This window comes from Callorhinus ursinus, unplaced genomic scaffold (genome assembly GCF_003265705.2).
Source record: "Callorhinus ursinus isolate GAN/ISIS: 27379988/994484 unplaced genomic scaffold, GSC_fseal_2.0 scaffold81, whole genome shotgun sequence".
Lineage (NCBI taxonomy): Eukaryota > Metazoa > Chordata > Mammalia > Carnivora > Otariidae > Callorhinus > Callorhinus ursinus.
This window is the reverse complement of record NW_027397143.1, coordinates 3,222,962-3,237,876: the sequence shown is the minus strand read 5'-3', so window position 1 is coordinate 3,237,876 and position 14,915 is coordinate 3,222,962. Positions and strand designations below refer to the sequence as shown.

Genomic DNA, 14,915 nt, shown 5'->3' with positions numbered 1-14,915 from the left:
AGAATTACCTAATCTGAACAATAATAGAAAGGAAACCGAAAAAAATGAACAGAGCCTTAGGGACCTCTGGGACCATAACAAAATTCTAAAGTTCATGTCCTCAGAGTTGTGGAAGCAGAGAACAAGAATCACTGAGCTGAAACAGTACTCAAAGAAATAATGGCTGAAAAACTCCCCAAATTTGGAGAGAAAAACAAACCTGCAGATTCAAAAGTCTGATAAAACCCAAACAGGACACACTTAAATGAATCCACAGCAAGCCACACCATAATTAAACTTCTGAAAACTAAAGACAAAGAAAAAATCTTGAAGGCAGCCAGAGAAAAACACCTTACCTCTAGGGGGAACACACTCTGAATAACAGCAGACTTCTCATCACAAGCCACGGTGGTCACAGGGAAGTGGCACAAGATTTTTAGTGCTGGAAAAAAAGAACTGGCAACCCAGAACCAATATCCAGTGAAAACAACCTTTAGAAAGGAAGGAGAAATAAAGACATTCACAGAGGACAGAAAACTAAGAGAATCTATTGCCAGCAGATCTATCCAAAAAGAATCAGAAGTTCTCTAAATACAAAGGAAATGATAAAAGAAGGAACCTTGGAACATTATAAAGAAAAAAAGAATATGATCTTCAAAAGGGGGCAAATATAATAATAGGCTTTCCTTTGCTTAAGCTTTCTAACTCGTCTTCAGCCGTTAAAATATTTTCGTAACACTGGTTTGGTTCTAAATAAACGTAGAGAAAATATTTAAGACGATACTATAAACAGGGAGCAAATAAAAAGTCATCAAGAGAGTTAGGGATTATATATTTCACTCAAAATGGCAAAATGATAGCACTAATAGACTTTGTAAGTTCTGTATGTTGTCCACAAGAAACTCACTTCAAATGTAACACTATAAGCAGGTTGAAAGGAAAAGGATGGAAAAAGATGTCATGAAAACAAAGGAAAGCAGTAGTGACTAATTAGTATCAGATAAAGTTGGTATCAGAGAAGATAAATTTACTAGAGACACAAAGTGACATTACATAATGTAAAGCAGAACACATAGCAATTCTAAACACGCATCCACAAAATGACAGAACTGAAAAATATTTTAAGCAAAAACAGAACTGAAAGGACAATAGAGAAATCTCCAATTATGCTGGGAAACTAACAATCCTCTCTCAACAACTGACAGAACCAGACAAAAAAGTTCCAACACCATCAATCTGACACTAACTACGTTAATATATAGGATCCAGTTGAGATTTATAGAACATTCTACCCAATAACAGCACAATACATATTCTTGTGCATGCCCAAGGGGCATTAAACTAGTAAAGACCAAACCCTGGGCCATAAACCACCAAACGTCAACAAATTTGAAAGAACTCAAATCATACAGAATTCTTCAACCACAGGGAATCACACTAAAAACTAGTACTGAAAAGACAAAAGGGAAATCTGGAAACACTTGGGAAAATTCTAAACAATCCATGGATCAAAGAGGAAGTTTTAAGGAAAATTTTAAAATGCACTGAATTAGGGGCACCTGGGTGGCTCAGATGGTTAAGCGTCTACCTTCGGCTCGGGTCATGATCCCAGGGTCCTGGGATCAAGCCCCACATCGGGCTCCCTGCTCAGTGGGGAGCCTGCTTCTCTCTCTCTCTCTACTGTTCCCCCTACTTGTGCTCTCTCTCTGTCAAATAAATAAAATCTTTAAAAAAAATTTAAAAAAAAAAAAAGTAAAATGCACTGAATTAGTGAAAATGAAAACACACCATATCAAAATTTGTGGCTGGACACAGCTAACACAGAGCCAAGAGGGAAATTTATAGGACCTAATGCATACGTTAGAAAAGTAATCTCAATTCAATAATCTAAACTCTGATCCTAAGAACCTAGAAAGAACAAAAAGCAAAAAGATGGATTAAAAATACTAAAGAATAGGAATCAATGAAATTAAAAACAGAAAAAAGGAATTTTTTAAAAAGCTGTTTCTTTCAATAAAATTAGTAAACCTCTACCAAGACTGACAAAGAAAATGAAGACAAAAATTACCAATATAAAAAGTGAAAGGGGATATCACTACAAATCTTACAGAAATCAAAAGGATAAGAGAATACTATGAACAACTCTACATACATAAATTTAACAACTCATATGAATGGGCCATTTCCCTGAAAAACACTAACTGTCCGAACTCACTCTGTACATAATTTAAATAGCCCTATACCTATTAAAGGAAATGAATTCATAATTTAAAAAATACCGGGAAAGAGGGGCGCCTGGGTGGCTCAGTCAGTTAAGCATCAGATCATGATTGTCTCAGGTCATGATCTCAGGGTTGTGGGATCAAGCCCCAAGTCAGGCTCCATACTCAGCATGGAGTCCACCTGAGATTCTCTCTCCCTCCTTCCTGTGCCCCTACCCCTGCTCACACATGCTCTCAAATAAATAAATAAATAAAATCTTAAAAACTGACAGAAAAGAAATCTCCAGACCCAAACTGCTTTGCAGGAAAATTCTACTAAACACTTAAAGAATTCTAATTCTACAGACTCTCAGAAAACAGAAGAGGAGGGGGCGCCTAGGTGTCTCAGTCATTAAGTGTCTGCCTTCGGCTCAGGTCATGATCTCAGGGTCCTGGGATCGAGCCCTGCATCGGGCTCCCTGCTCAGCAGGAAGCCTGCTTCTCCTTCTCCCACTGCTTGTGTTCCCTCTCTTGCTGTGTCTCTCTCTGACAAATAAATAAATAAAATCTTTAAAAAAAGAAAACAGAATATGAAGGAACACTTTCAAATTCATTTCATAAAGCTAGTATTACCTAAATACCAAAACCAGTTAGCATACAAATAAAAATAAAGACAAATACCCCTCATGAATATTGAGTCAAAAATCCTTAAGAAAATATTAGCATACAGAAGTAAGCAATAAATAAAAAGAATGAGAACCATGACCAAGTGGGATTTATTCTAGGAATACAAGGCTGGTTCAATATGCAAAAATCAATTATAAGGCTAAAGGAGCAAAATTACATAATCCTATCAACTGATGCAAAATAGGCATTTCACAAAATTAAAAACCCATTCATGATTAAAATCTCCAGAAAAAAAGAAATAGAGGGAAACTTCCTCAAACTGATAAAAGACAATCCACAAAATGCCTACTGCTAACATTACACTTAACAGTGAAGACAGAACACTTTCAAAGATCAGGAAAAAGAGGGATATCTGTTCTCACAACTCTTATTCAACATAGTGCTAGAAGTTCTAGTCAGCACAATAAGGCAAGAAAAAGAAAGAAAAAGCAGAGATATTGGTAAACAAGAAATAAAATCATCCCTATTTGTAGATGACATAATTTTCTACTACATGGAAAATTCCCCCCCAATTAAAAAATTTACCAAAAAGAGCACACACACACAAAAAAAAGGCAACTCCTAGAACTAGAAGTGAATTCAACAGGGTGGAGGATACAAGAAAAAATACAAAAATCCAATTCAAAAAGATATATGTACCCCTATGTTTACTGCAGCATTATTTACAATAGCCAAGATATGGAATCAACCCAAGTATCCATCCATAGATGAATGGATAAAAAATGTGGTATATATGTACAATGGAGTATTACTCAGCCATTAAAAAAAAGATCTTGCCATTTGCTACATGAATGGACCTATAGGATATTATACTAAGTTAAATAAGTCATACAGAGAAAGAAAAATATGACACAGTATCACTTAAAAGAATCTAAAAAACAAAACGAACAAGCAAACAAACAAAAATCTGACTGTTAAATACAGAAAACAAACGGGTGGCTGCCAAAGGGAAGGGGGGAATGGGAGGATGGATGAAAGAGGTGAAGAAAAAAAAAATCCCCACTGTATTTCTATATGCTCAGGAATGTACACATGGAGAGCAAAATTTAATACACTATCAGTTACAATCACTAAAAAAAAAACACCACAAACAAAAAGAAATAAATCTAACAAAACATTTACATGCCTTATATACCAAAAACTACAAAATATTGATGACAAAAATCAAAGCTCTAAATATAGGGAGAGACACGGCATGTTCATGGATCAGAAGATTCAATTCTCCCCAGTTTGATCTCTAGGTTTCACACAATTCCGATCAAAATCCCAGCAATATTTCTTGTAACTAGAGACAAGATTATTCTAAATGTATAGGGAAAGGCAAAGGAACTAAGTTTAAAATGTTTTGAAAAAGACAACCATAGTAGAGGAATCAGTCTATCCTATTTCAAGACTTAATTACCCTATTTCAACTTTCAAGTAACTACTGGCAAAGGGATAGACACACACATCAATGGAAAAGAGAGAATCCAGAAATAGATCCACACAGATATGTCCAACTGATCTTGGGAAAGGTGTAAAGGCAATTCAATGGAGGATAGACTTTTCAACAAATGTTGCTAGACCAACTAGACATTCATACACTAAAGCATGAACCTTCAACTAGTCCTGGCTTCTTTTAGCTCAATTTTAACTTCAAACAGATCACAGACTTAAATGTAAAACATAAAACCATGAAACTTTTTTTTAAAAAAGATTTATTTATTTTAGAGAGGGGGGAGGGGCAGAGGGAGAGGGAGCAAGAATCTCAAGCAGACTCCCCACTAAGCACAGGCCCTGATGTGGGGCTCCATCTCACGACCCTGAGATTATGACCTGAACTGAAATCAAGAGTCGGACGCTCAACTGACTGCTGCGCCACCCAGGCGCCCAAAACCATGAAATCTCTAGTACAAAACACAGGAGAAAATCTCTGGGATCTAGAGCTATTCAGAGCATTCTCAGACTTGACACCAAAACCCAAGACACATAAAAGGAAAAATGATAAACAACTTCATCAAAACTAAAAACTTCTGCTAAATATGAGACCCTGTATGATACTGTGATTTATAATAAGAAATATATATATATATCTGGTCTTCACCCACTTTCTTAAAGCTCCTAAAACCCTTAAAATTTCCTGTGTGAAGAAGTTGCAGAGGTGTCTCTTGTTAACGAAGTAACTTTCAGACCCTGCCTAAGGACTGGAGACCGCTTGACAGAGGAACCAACCATGTGACTAGAGAGCTGGAATTTTCACAGTCCCACCCTAGAGGAAAAGGGGACTGGAAGTTGGCTCAATCATCAAGGCTAATGATTTAATCATGCCTATGTTATGAAGCCTCTGTTAAAAACTCAAAAGCATGGGTTCAAAGAGCCTCCAGGTTGGTGAACACACGGAGATTCAGGGAGAATGGCGTGCCTGGAGAGAGCATGGAAACTCCATGCCTCTCCCCCATACTTTGCCTTATGCATCTCTTCCATCTGGCTATTCCTGAGTTATATCCTTTTATAAAAAACTGGGAATCTAGTGAGTAAATGGGTTTCCTGATTACTGTGAGCCACTCTTAACAAATTAATGGAACCAAGAAGGGGTTGTGGGAACCTTGGTCAGAAGCACAGGCAAGGAGCCATCGTGTAGGATTGAACCCTTATCCGTGGAATCTGATGCTATCTTTGGGTATGTAGTGTCAGAATTTAGTTGAATTATAGGACATCTAGCTGGTGCCCTAGAACGGCTTTGCTGGTGTGGGGGAAAGCCCCCCAGCGCTGGAACTGGGTATGTTAAGTGGATGAGAAGACTACATATTGGGAAAACAATGTTTGCAAATCACATCTCTGACAAAGGCCTATTATCTAGAAATACAACAGACTCCCAAAACGCAACAGTATAAAACAGTCCAGCCAGACAGAACGCGGCAAAGACGCGAAGACTACACCACAGATGATGACATACAGATAACAAGGAAGCACATGCAAAGATGGGCAGTATCTTCAGCTAACAGGGAAATGAACATTAAAACCACAATCAGATATCACTACACATCTATCAGAAAGGCTAAAGTAACAAGAGTGACAACACCAAGCTGGTGAGGATCACTCATTTATCACCGGTGAAAATGTCAGATAGTACAGCCACTCTGGAGAACAGTTTGGCCGATTCCTAGAAAACTAAACATGACACTAACGTATGACTGAGCCAACTGTATTCCTGGGCATTTATCCTAAAGAAATGAAGACTTATGTTCACATAATAACCTGTACGCAGCTCACAGCTGCTTCATCCATAATAGCCAAATATTGGAAACCGGCCAGATGTTCTTCAACAGGTGACTGGCTAAACAAACCATGATATATCCACACCACGGAACACTGCTCATCAACATAAAGGAGCAAACACGAACAACCTGCATGATTCACCAAAGAATTAACTTGAGTGGAATAAAACCGATCTCAGAAGGTTACATACAGCATGATTCTACTTATACAATACCAAAACTATAGAAATGGAAAACATACCAGTGGTGGTCTGAAGTTAACAACTGAGCTGGGGCAAGCTCAGAAAAATGAGAGGATTTGTCCAAAAAAAAGGTACAATTAGTGAAACTATCCTTCCAAGAAACAAACATAAAACCTAGATGTCAAACATCAGAGGATCTTTCTGAAATGGAAGAGCAACAGATCCTCAAAAACTAATGTGCCGCAAAGACTGCCCTTCCCCTCCCCCAAACACTTCAAAGGCTTTCCTATACATCAACTCAATGTGAAAATCCGCGACCACTGACCGTCATTTCAAATAAAGTTTGTGAATCCTTAGAGAAATGAGTACAGTCAAAGGTTTGTAAAATAAATACTGCAAGATTATAAAACCTGAAAGTACTGAAAGGACATAAAAATAGTAGCTGCCTCTGGGATGAGAAAGGGACCTGAAGAAGAACAAAGAGGGTTTTCAGACTCTGTAATGCCCTGTTTCTTTTGCATTTGAAAACGGACACAAACGTGACAAAATATTGTTAATTCTTATGGTCAGTATACAGATACACGTTGTTACATTTTACATTTTTGTTTTTCAAAGTTAAAACAAGAAAATTTAAAAAGAAGGGAGACAGAAAGATCTACAGCTCACATTTCTCTGACCTCTATTTTAAGAAGCCTCAGCCAAGTCCATCCCACACAGAAAAACATTTTTCCAAAGAACCATTTATAAAGCTGATATTTGTTGAGTATGGTTTTACATACATCTGTAAATATATTATTTATATTTTTCTATTTCATTTGTTTTTGTGAAATTACTGTTAACCTTTATGATATGAAATGGATTTATAAGAATAAAACCTCATTTTACAACCTACATACTCTTAAGAAATAACAGTACAATTCTTGAAGACTTCATTATGTGACTTTTTTTAGGAACTGATTCTAGAGTAAGGTGGATACAAGATTGGCAAATAATCACTTAACGTGATAAAAAAAATTCTAGGTACTGACATATTATTAAAATAGGACTTTCAATCTTGCTGTTTTAAAAAACATATTTCCCAATAGTTCTCACTGGATCAATTATGTCCCCAAATTCTAATAGAGTAATGAAGTCCTCATAAACCAAGTTTTAAAAAATGATCAAAAATTGTTATTAGCAGGTCCAAATGGCTCAATAATTTTTTAACTCACTGATTTCTGCACTTTGTGAGTCTCCATTTTTTGAGGTTTGAATAAAAGGGGGGGAAAAAGCTGTTTATAGTATGATGAAATAAAGTATGACCTCAGGAATGCATCATCAGAACACAGAACTGATCGAAACAAAGGACAGAGAGCAAAGCTGGGCTAGGAGTGAAAAAGAATACAAAGATTAAGAGACAGTCTACAGGTGGAGAAGAGAGAATACCACTGAGATACATCTAAGGAACTGATGAAGTTTGGGGAAGAGTGAGCCTGCAAATCCCTGGCAAAAGGATTCCCTTTTACAGCTTCTCTAGACTTAAAGACATACATACAAACCACAACACAAATAGGGGAAGTCATACCTTTCAGGCCTAAAGTCTGCAACTGAAACAGTTTTCCCAGCTCAAAAGGCAGAACTCGTAACAGGTTGTTATTTAAATGGAGTTCCCTGTGGATGTAAAAGTTCCATGTCAGAAGATATGTAACCTTTTAACTCATAGCTAAAATCAGCAATATAGTTTCTAAGAATATAATCTTGTAAGAATGACAAAATTGTATAGTATATGCATTAGAATATACTATAGTGTGTGTGTACAGTGCTTCTCAAACAATCGATGGTAAAAAAAACAAAACACAACAAAGTAACCCCAAACTGCCACAGACCAATACATTTTTAAAACAAGGAAAAAATAAATTAGAAAAATGAGATGAGAAAAAAAAACAAGACCAACAAAACACAAGCCCTAATTTTTAAAGAGCATTAAATTTAACAGGTACAAACCTACTCTCACACATCGTATATGTCAGTGCAGGCTGACACAGTCTGCAAACCGGCACAGTCCACGCACCACCCCGAGAGCAGCACTGATCCAGCACATGTGGGGTCTACCACACGGTTTTAAGAAAGTGGAAATGAGAAAACAAACTAACATGTGAATTGTTAAAGGAGAATTAAAATGATCGTGTAGCACCAACTGAAAATAGCTTATGTAGCCGCAAAATTGTCTATTGTTAATATTTCTCCAAATTGACTAAAATTTCACTTTAGAAATAATGGCAGCTATACTAACTACCAATGATTATTTTAATGATTTTTTTGGTAAAGATAACTATAACTATCAAAGGAATCTCCAGTAGGAAAAAAAGACCCAACATTGAGACATTTAAATTTCCTCCAATTAAGTTTTATCTATCAATTTTTAAATGTGAGTAAGTACTACTTCCATAATCCCTGGTTCTTGGAATTTAAATGAACCTTGGTGGGGCGCCTGGGTGGCTCAGTCGTTAAGCGGCTGCCTCCGGCTCAGGCCTTGGTCCCAGGGTCCTGGGATCCAGCCCCGCACTGGGTTCCCTGCTCAGCGGGGGGCCTGCTTCTCCCTCTCCTACTCCCCCTGCTTGTGTTCCCTCTCTTGCTATGTCTCTGTCAAATAAATAAAATCTTTTAAAAAATAAATAAATAAAGCTTGGTTATTACTTAGTGAACCAGAGGTTGGCGAGGCCATAAACTGAACAAGAACAACTAAATAAGTTGTTCCCATTTATTTCCACATATAACACATGGGAAAGGAGGTCTTTTAAGGAGATTAAAAATGGTCATAGTATATACTCAGTAATTAAGCCTAAAACAATGTCAAAAAGCTGGACTAGGAGCAATAAAGAAACTCTCATAAGGTCCTTATTCCTTTTTATTATGCAGCAAATGGTAGAAGGCAACATAAAAGCCAGTGGAATCAGAAAAAAAGGCAGGTAACATGAAATGGGGTAAGATTTTCATTAGGACTAACATAATAACTAGAAATTAGCTTTGCATTCAACTTGAGTAGGTTCCATCTACCTTACAAAACAGAGATCATAAAATAAAAAGCAATTACCATTTATTAAATACAATATGTGTCAGGCAGCTATCTTACTCATTATTTCAGATATATCTAATCTCAGCCCTGGCTAGGTAACTACTATACAGTAACTGTATACAGGACAAAATGCTCAGCAAGGTTAAGGAGCTTGCAAATTCACACACCTTGCAAATGGCAGTTAGGATTCCAAATTGAACTGTGTGACTTCACAGCCTATCGACCTCCTATACCCCACACTACAGTCCCCCAAATCTAATGACTAATTTTAGCTCCTTTCAAGTCCAGACTTTATTACTATCATGCATACAAGCCCAGGGATGGCCATAAAGTTTTCGCCCATTAGCAATGGTTTCCGGGACTCTGTGTTAGCCATGGTGTGGTGCCCCAGAATTTCAGAAGAAAAAGCACCACAACCATCTGTCATTATGTGGAATAACATAACTGCCTTCTATTTGTTGACCCCCCCACTTTGTCCAAAAATCTTGTTTAAGAATAAAGTATATTACACAAATTATAGCAATAAAACAAATTTTAGGCAATGAATCTACTGGATTTATTATTTGTTGGCTGACATTCAATTTTCCCAGAAAACTTTACATAGAGGATATAGTTATGTTTGCTTTCGTTCAAATACCATTTAATTGGTAGTGCTGTTTCCTGGCAAATAAATGCTCTATTTTGTTTTTAGGGGGTATAAAGTCATATAGGAAGTCGAATCTGCACACCTGAGTGATACCATGTTTCCAAGTTCTGCCGGTAAACTCCGGATTTTATTAGAGGACAGGTCCAGATATACCAGATTGTGGAGCTTGGCAATGTCTGAAGGAATGCGGGACAGAGAATTGTCACTCAGATGCAAAGCTGTCAAGTGAGTGAGGGACCACAAAGATGAGCTTAAGCTTCTTACTTTTCCTGTAAGAGAAGAAAAAAAATGGGGAAAGGATTATATAGTGGTCTCTACAATCTGGTCCCTGGATTAACATCTAAATAGGTGTTTCAATGAGTAATAATTTATCATTTAAAAAATTGTGAGGAAGGGTTTAACAGGAGAAAGCTTACCTATTCTAAGGACAATACACTGTTACGACTAGGTTATAAATTCTCCTTAGCAAACTAAAAAAAAAACCTCAACGTTTAGATTGCATCATCATTTTTAAGAGCACAAAAGTTAAGACTTTATCCTTTAAGGCTGCCTCAACTATGACATGAAAGAAACGGTTCAACTAACTTATACTGATGATAAATCCAGTATTTTAACATGATTAATTAAAATTATGCCCCCAAAAAATCAAATCCAGTATCTCAGAAGCTTTTCCTAGCTATACTCTAGAAAACAAGAATTCTGCCTGAAAACAAAAGGTAAATAATATATTCACAGCTTAGAGAAGTTTTAAGACCAGGGTACCCAAGTGGTAATTCCATCAAGAATCATGTAACAAAAAAAAAGCTGTACTGAATAATTACAAGTAAAAATACTTGCCCAGAAACATTACAGATATGAAATCATAAATATATGATCAAAGAGTAGTCGACACACGATTCAGTAACTAAGAAAAGAATAATTTCCTTCAATGCATCATTAAATCAGTACTTTGGTACATTTTGATAAGATGACAACCATTTCTACAATCCATCTAAGAACTAAGAACTTTCCCCCAATTTCTTTAATGGTCCAGGATCTAGTCTGAGACAGAATGAAACAAACAGATGTAATGGAAATACATTAGTCTTTACGAACTAATTTTCTCTTGGCTAAAAAAGCAATCTTGAGACTTCTAATCAAGATGGAGTAACAGGGACCAAATTTACTATCCTACCTGAACAACTACCATACCAGACAATGTACATGAATCAACAAATTTCAGAGATCAGACACCAACCAGTGCATAACAGTGATCCCTCAAGGATCACTAACAAGTCAGGCCCTACAACTGTCTCAGCCTGTGGACAACAGCACAGGGAGGGGATCCCAGGGGCAGCACAGTGATCTCCCCCAAGTTCTGGAGACAGGGAAGCCAAGATGACTAGAATTTACAAAGGCAGAGTACCAGAGAGAGATGAACAGACAAAGAAGTCTGGAGATGGGAAAAAGGTCCCCCCTCAAGTTTTCAGCTGAGTATTGGTCAGTATAAAAATGTGAGAAATTGCCTAAGCCAGAGGAACACCCAAAAGGAGTAGAAACAACAATCCCCAGGATTACACAGAACTGAGGCTAGCTGGTGTTCCCAACTACCAAAGGGAAAGACCTCATAACTCATAAGATGCTGGACTTAGAAAATCAGCCCTAGACTAGAGACCACTCTGGTCTCACCTAAGAAAGTTAAAGAGCAAGCCTCAAAAGGATTACACTGATTCTAACTGTATCCCAAAACAAAGCTCAATACAGGTTATAGGAATACAAAAATATGCATCACCCAACAAGGCAAAATTCACAATATCTGGCACCCAATAAAAAATTACCAGGCATGCAAAGAAGGAAAATAACAGCAATAATGAAGAGAGAAAACAATCAAAACCAGTTCAGAAGAGAGAATGATGATAAAATTAGTAGACAGTTATTGGAAGCTACTGTAACTGTATTCTATACGGTCAAAAACTAGAAGACTACACTTGTTAACCAGAGATACAAGATAGCATAGACAACCAAACTGAACTTCTAAAAAGTTGAACACCATGTCTAAAATGAAGATACAGCAACAAAATTACCCAAAATGAAACAGAGAGAGAGAGAAATACTGAAAAAATTCACATCCATGCACTCTTCGAAACTTTAAACAACCTAATATATTCGTAATTGAAGTCCCCAAAACAGGTATGAGTTGGGGACAGAAAAAAAAAAAAGCTTAAGAAATAAACCCAAAAGACAACTATATATCCACATGCAAAAGAATAAAGTTAAACCCTTACCTCACACCATATACAAAAAGTAACTCAAAAACTCTTGGAAGAAAACAGAGGCATTAATCTTCATGACCTGATATTATGCAATGGTTTATTAGATATGACACTAAATAGCACAACAAAAAATTGTTAAATTGTACTTCACCAAAATTAAAACCTTTTGTGCCTCAAAGAACACCATCAACAAAGTGAAAAGACAATCCACAGAATAGGAGAAAATATTTGAAAATCATAAATTTACTAAGACATTTGTATCCAGAATATATAAAAAACTCATACAATTCAGTAAAAAAAGACAAATAATTCAATTTAAAAGTGGGCAAAGAACAAACAGGTACTTCTCCAAAGAAGATGTATACAAGTGGCCAACAAGCACATGAAAAGATGCTCAGTATCGCCAGCCATCACGGAAAAGCAAATCAAAAGGAACAATGATACACTACTTCATACGCACTAAGAGGACTGTAATAAAAAAGACATAGATGATAACAAGTATTGGCAAGGAGTAGAGAAACTGGAACCTTCATACACTGCTGGTAGAAACATAAAGTAATGAAGCCACTTTGGAAAATTGTATGGCAGCTCCTCAAAAAGGTTAAACACAAGTTACCACATGAGCCAGCAATTCATTCCTACATATATACCCAAAAGAAAGGAAAACGTGAGTCCACACAAAACCTTACACACGAGTATTCATAGCAGAATTATTCTTAAGAGTCATGAAGCAGAAACAATTCAAATGTCCATCAACAGATTAATGAATAAAATGTGGTATATTCATTCAACAATATATGAAATATTAATACATGCTAAAACATGCATAAATCTTAAAAACATTTTGCTAAATGGAAAAAGCTGGTGACCACATATTATAGGATTCCATTTACCTGAAATGTCCAGGATAGTAACAAATCCACTGAGACAGAAAAAAAGATTAATGCTTACCAAGGGCTGGCTAGTTGAGATGAAATGGGGAATGGCTGCTAATGTGTACAGGGTTTCTTTTGGGGACAATGAAAATGCCAAATTGTGGTAATGGGTGCACAATTCTGTGAATATACAAAACCACTAAATGTGCATTTTAAGTGGGTGAATTATGTAAATTATATCTCAAGCTATTACCAAAAAGAAAGAAAAAGAAGTTGATGAAGAGAGGCAGAAAATTCTCCACTTCTGATGAAAAGTATAAACCCAGACACAAAAAGCTCAATGAACCCCAAGTACATGAAAACTCCATGAAGAGCAAGAAAGAAAACTACAGGAAGGCACATCTTCATCACTGGCTTAAAACAAATGATAAAGAGAAAATCTTAAGAGCTGTCAGAGGAAAAATAATTACACAGGGAAACAAAGATGAAAAGGTCTGCAGACTTCTACTTGTAAACAATGCAAGAGAGAAGACAGCAGAGCAAAATCTTTAATGTATTGAAAGAAAAAAAATCCTACAAACCTAGCAACCCAGCAAAAATATCTTTCAAAAATGAAGGCAAGTTACAAGATGAAAGAGCTACGGGGATGGATTGTAGTGATGGTAGCACAACATTGTAAATGTATTTGATAAAAACCTTCCCACAAACAAGATTTAAGAACCAGAGAGGCTCATTGGTGAATACAACCAAACATTTAAGGAAGAACTAATAACAATTCTACAGATTGATCCAGAAAACTGAAAACAAAAAGATACCTTCCAATTCATTCTGAGGCCAACATCACTTGTTTACCAAAACCAAATAAAACTAGTATAAGAAAAAAATACAAATCAAATCCAACAATATATTAATAGGACAATGACCAAGTAAGATTTGTGCCAGGAAATCCAAGGTTTGTTAAACGTTTGGGGAAAAAAAATGATTCAAAAAACTTTTCTTAGAAAAGAGAATCATCTACGTAGATACAGAAAAGCATCTGACAAAATCAACATTTAAAATCAGCACTTAATCAAATCATGAATTCAATTTAAAAAAAAAGTTCTCTCAGTAAGCTAAGAATAGAACAGAACTTCTTCAATCTTGACAAAGGGCATCAATAAGAAGGTTAGTGGCAAGGGAATAAATGTTTTCCTCCTAAGATCAGAAACAAAGCAAGATATGTTCCACTATCACCACTCCCATTCAAATTATGCTGGAAGTTTTAGCCTATGCAGTAAGACAAGAAAAACTTAAAAGTGGAAAGACAGAAGTCATGTTTATCTGCAAATGGCACAATCATCTATGTAAAATCCTAAGAATCTCCAAAAATACTACTGACAAGTGAGTCTAGCAAAGTTGTAGAATAAAGTATCAATATACAAAATATCTACTGTATTTTTATATATCGCAACACACAATCAGAAACTGGTATTTAAAATAACATTTACAACAGAACGAAAATTATGAAACAGAGGCAAATCTGACCCCCAAAAAATGTGCAGAACCTGTGTACTAAGAACTACAAAACACCCTGAAAGAAATCTAAGAATTCCTAAATAAGTAAAGAGATACACAGTGTTCACAGATCAGAAGATTCAATATCGTTAAGATATTATATCTCCCCAAACTGATTTACAGAGAGTCAACATGGTCACAATCAAAATGCCAGCATGTCTGAAACTGGCAAGTGAATTCTAAAATTCACATGGAAATTCAAAGGCCTTACAAAATTCAGAACAACT

At 36.2% G+C, this 14,915-nt stretch overlaps 1 protein-coding gene across 5 annotated transcripts in view; it reads right to left on the bottom strand.

Moving 5' to 3' along the window:
• CNOT6 (CCR4-NOT transcription complex subunit 6) overlaps window positions 1-14,915 on the bottom strand; it is a 74,677-nt gene that overhangs the window by 19,039 nt on the left and 40,723 nt on the right. For 4 of the 5 annotated variants that reach the window (XR_003206155.2, XR_003206154.2, XM_025862677.2 and 1 more), the window contains exons 3-4: window positions 10,090-10,276; window positions 7,871-7,956 (exon numbers count right to left, since the gene is read on the bottom strand). The exons of the other annotated variant lie outside the window; for it this stretch is intronic. Coding sequence is in view for 2 of the 4 variants with exons in the window: in XM_025862677.2 (XP_025718462.1) it covers window positions 7,871-7,956; window positions 10,090-10,276 (273 nt within the window). In the remaining 2 variants the exon portion in view is untranslated. The remainder of the gene's footprint in view (window positions 1-7,870; window positions 7,957-10,089; window positions 10,277-14,915) is intronic. 5 annotated transcript variants of the gene reach the window in all.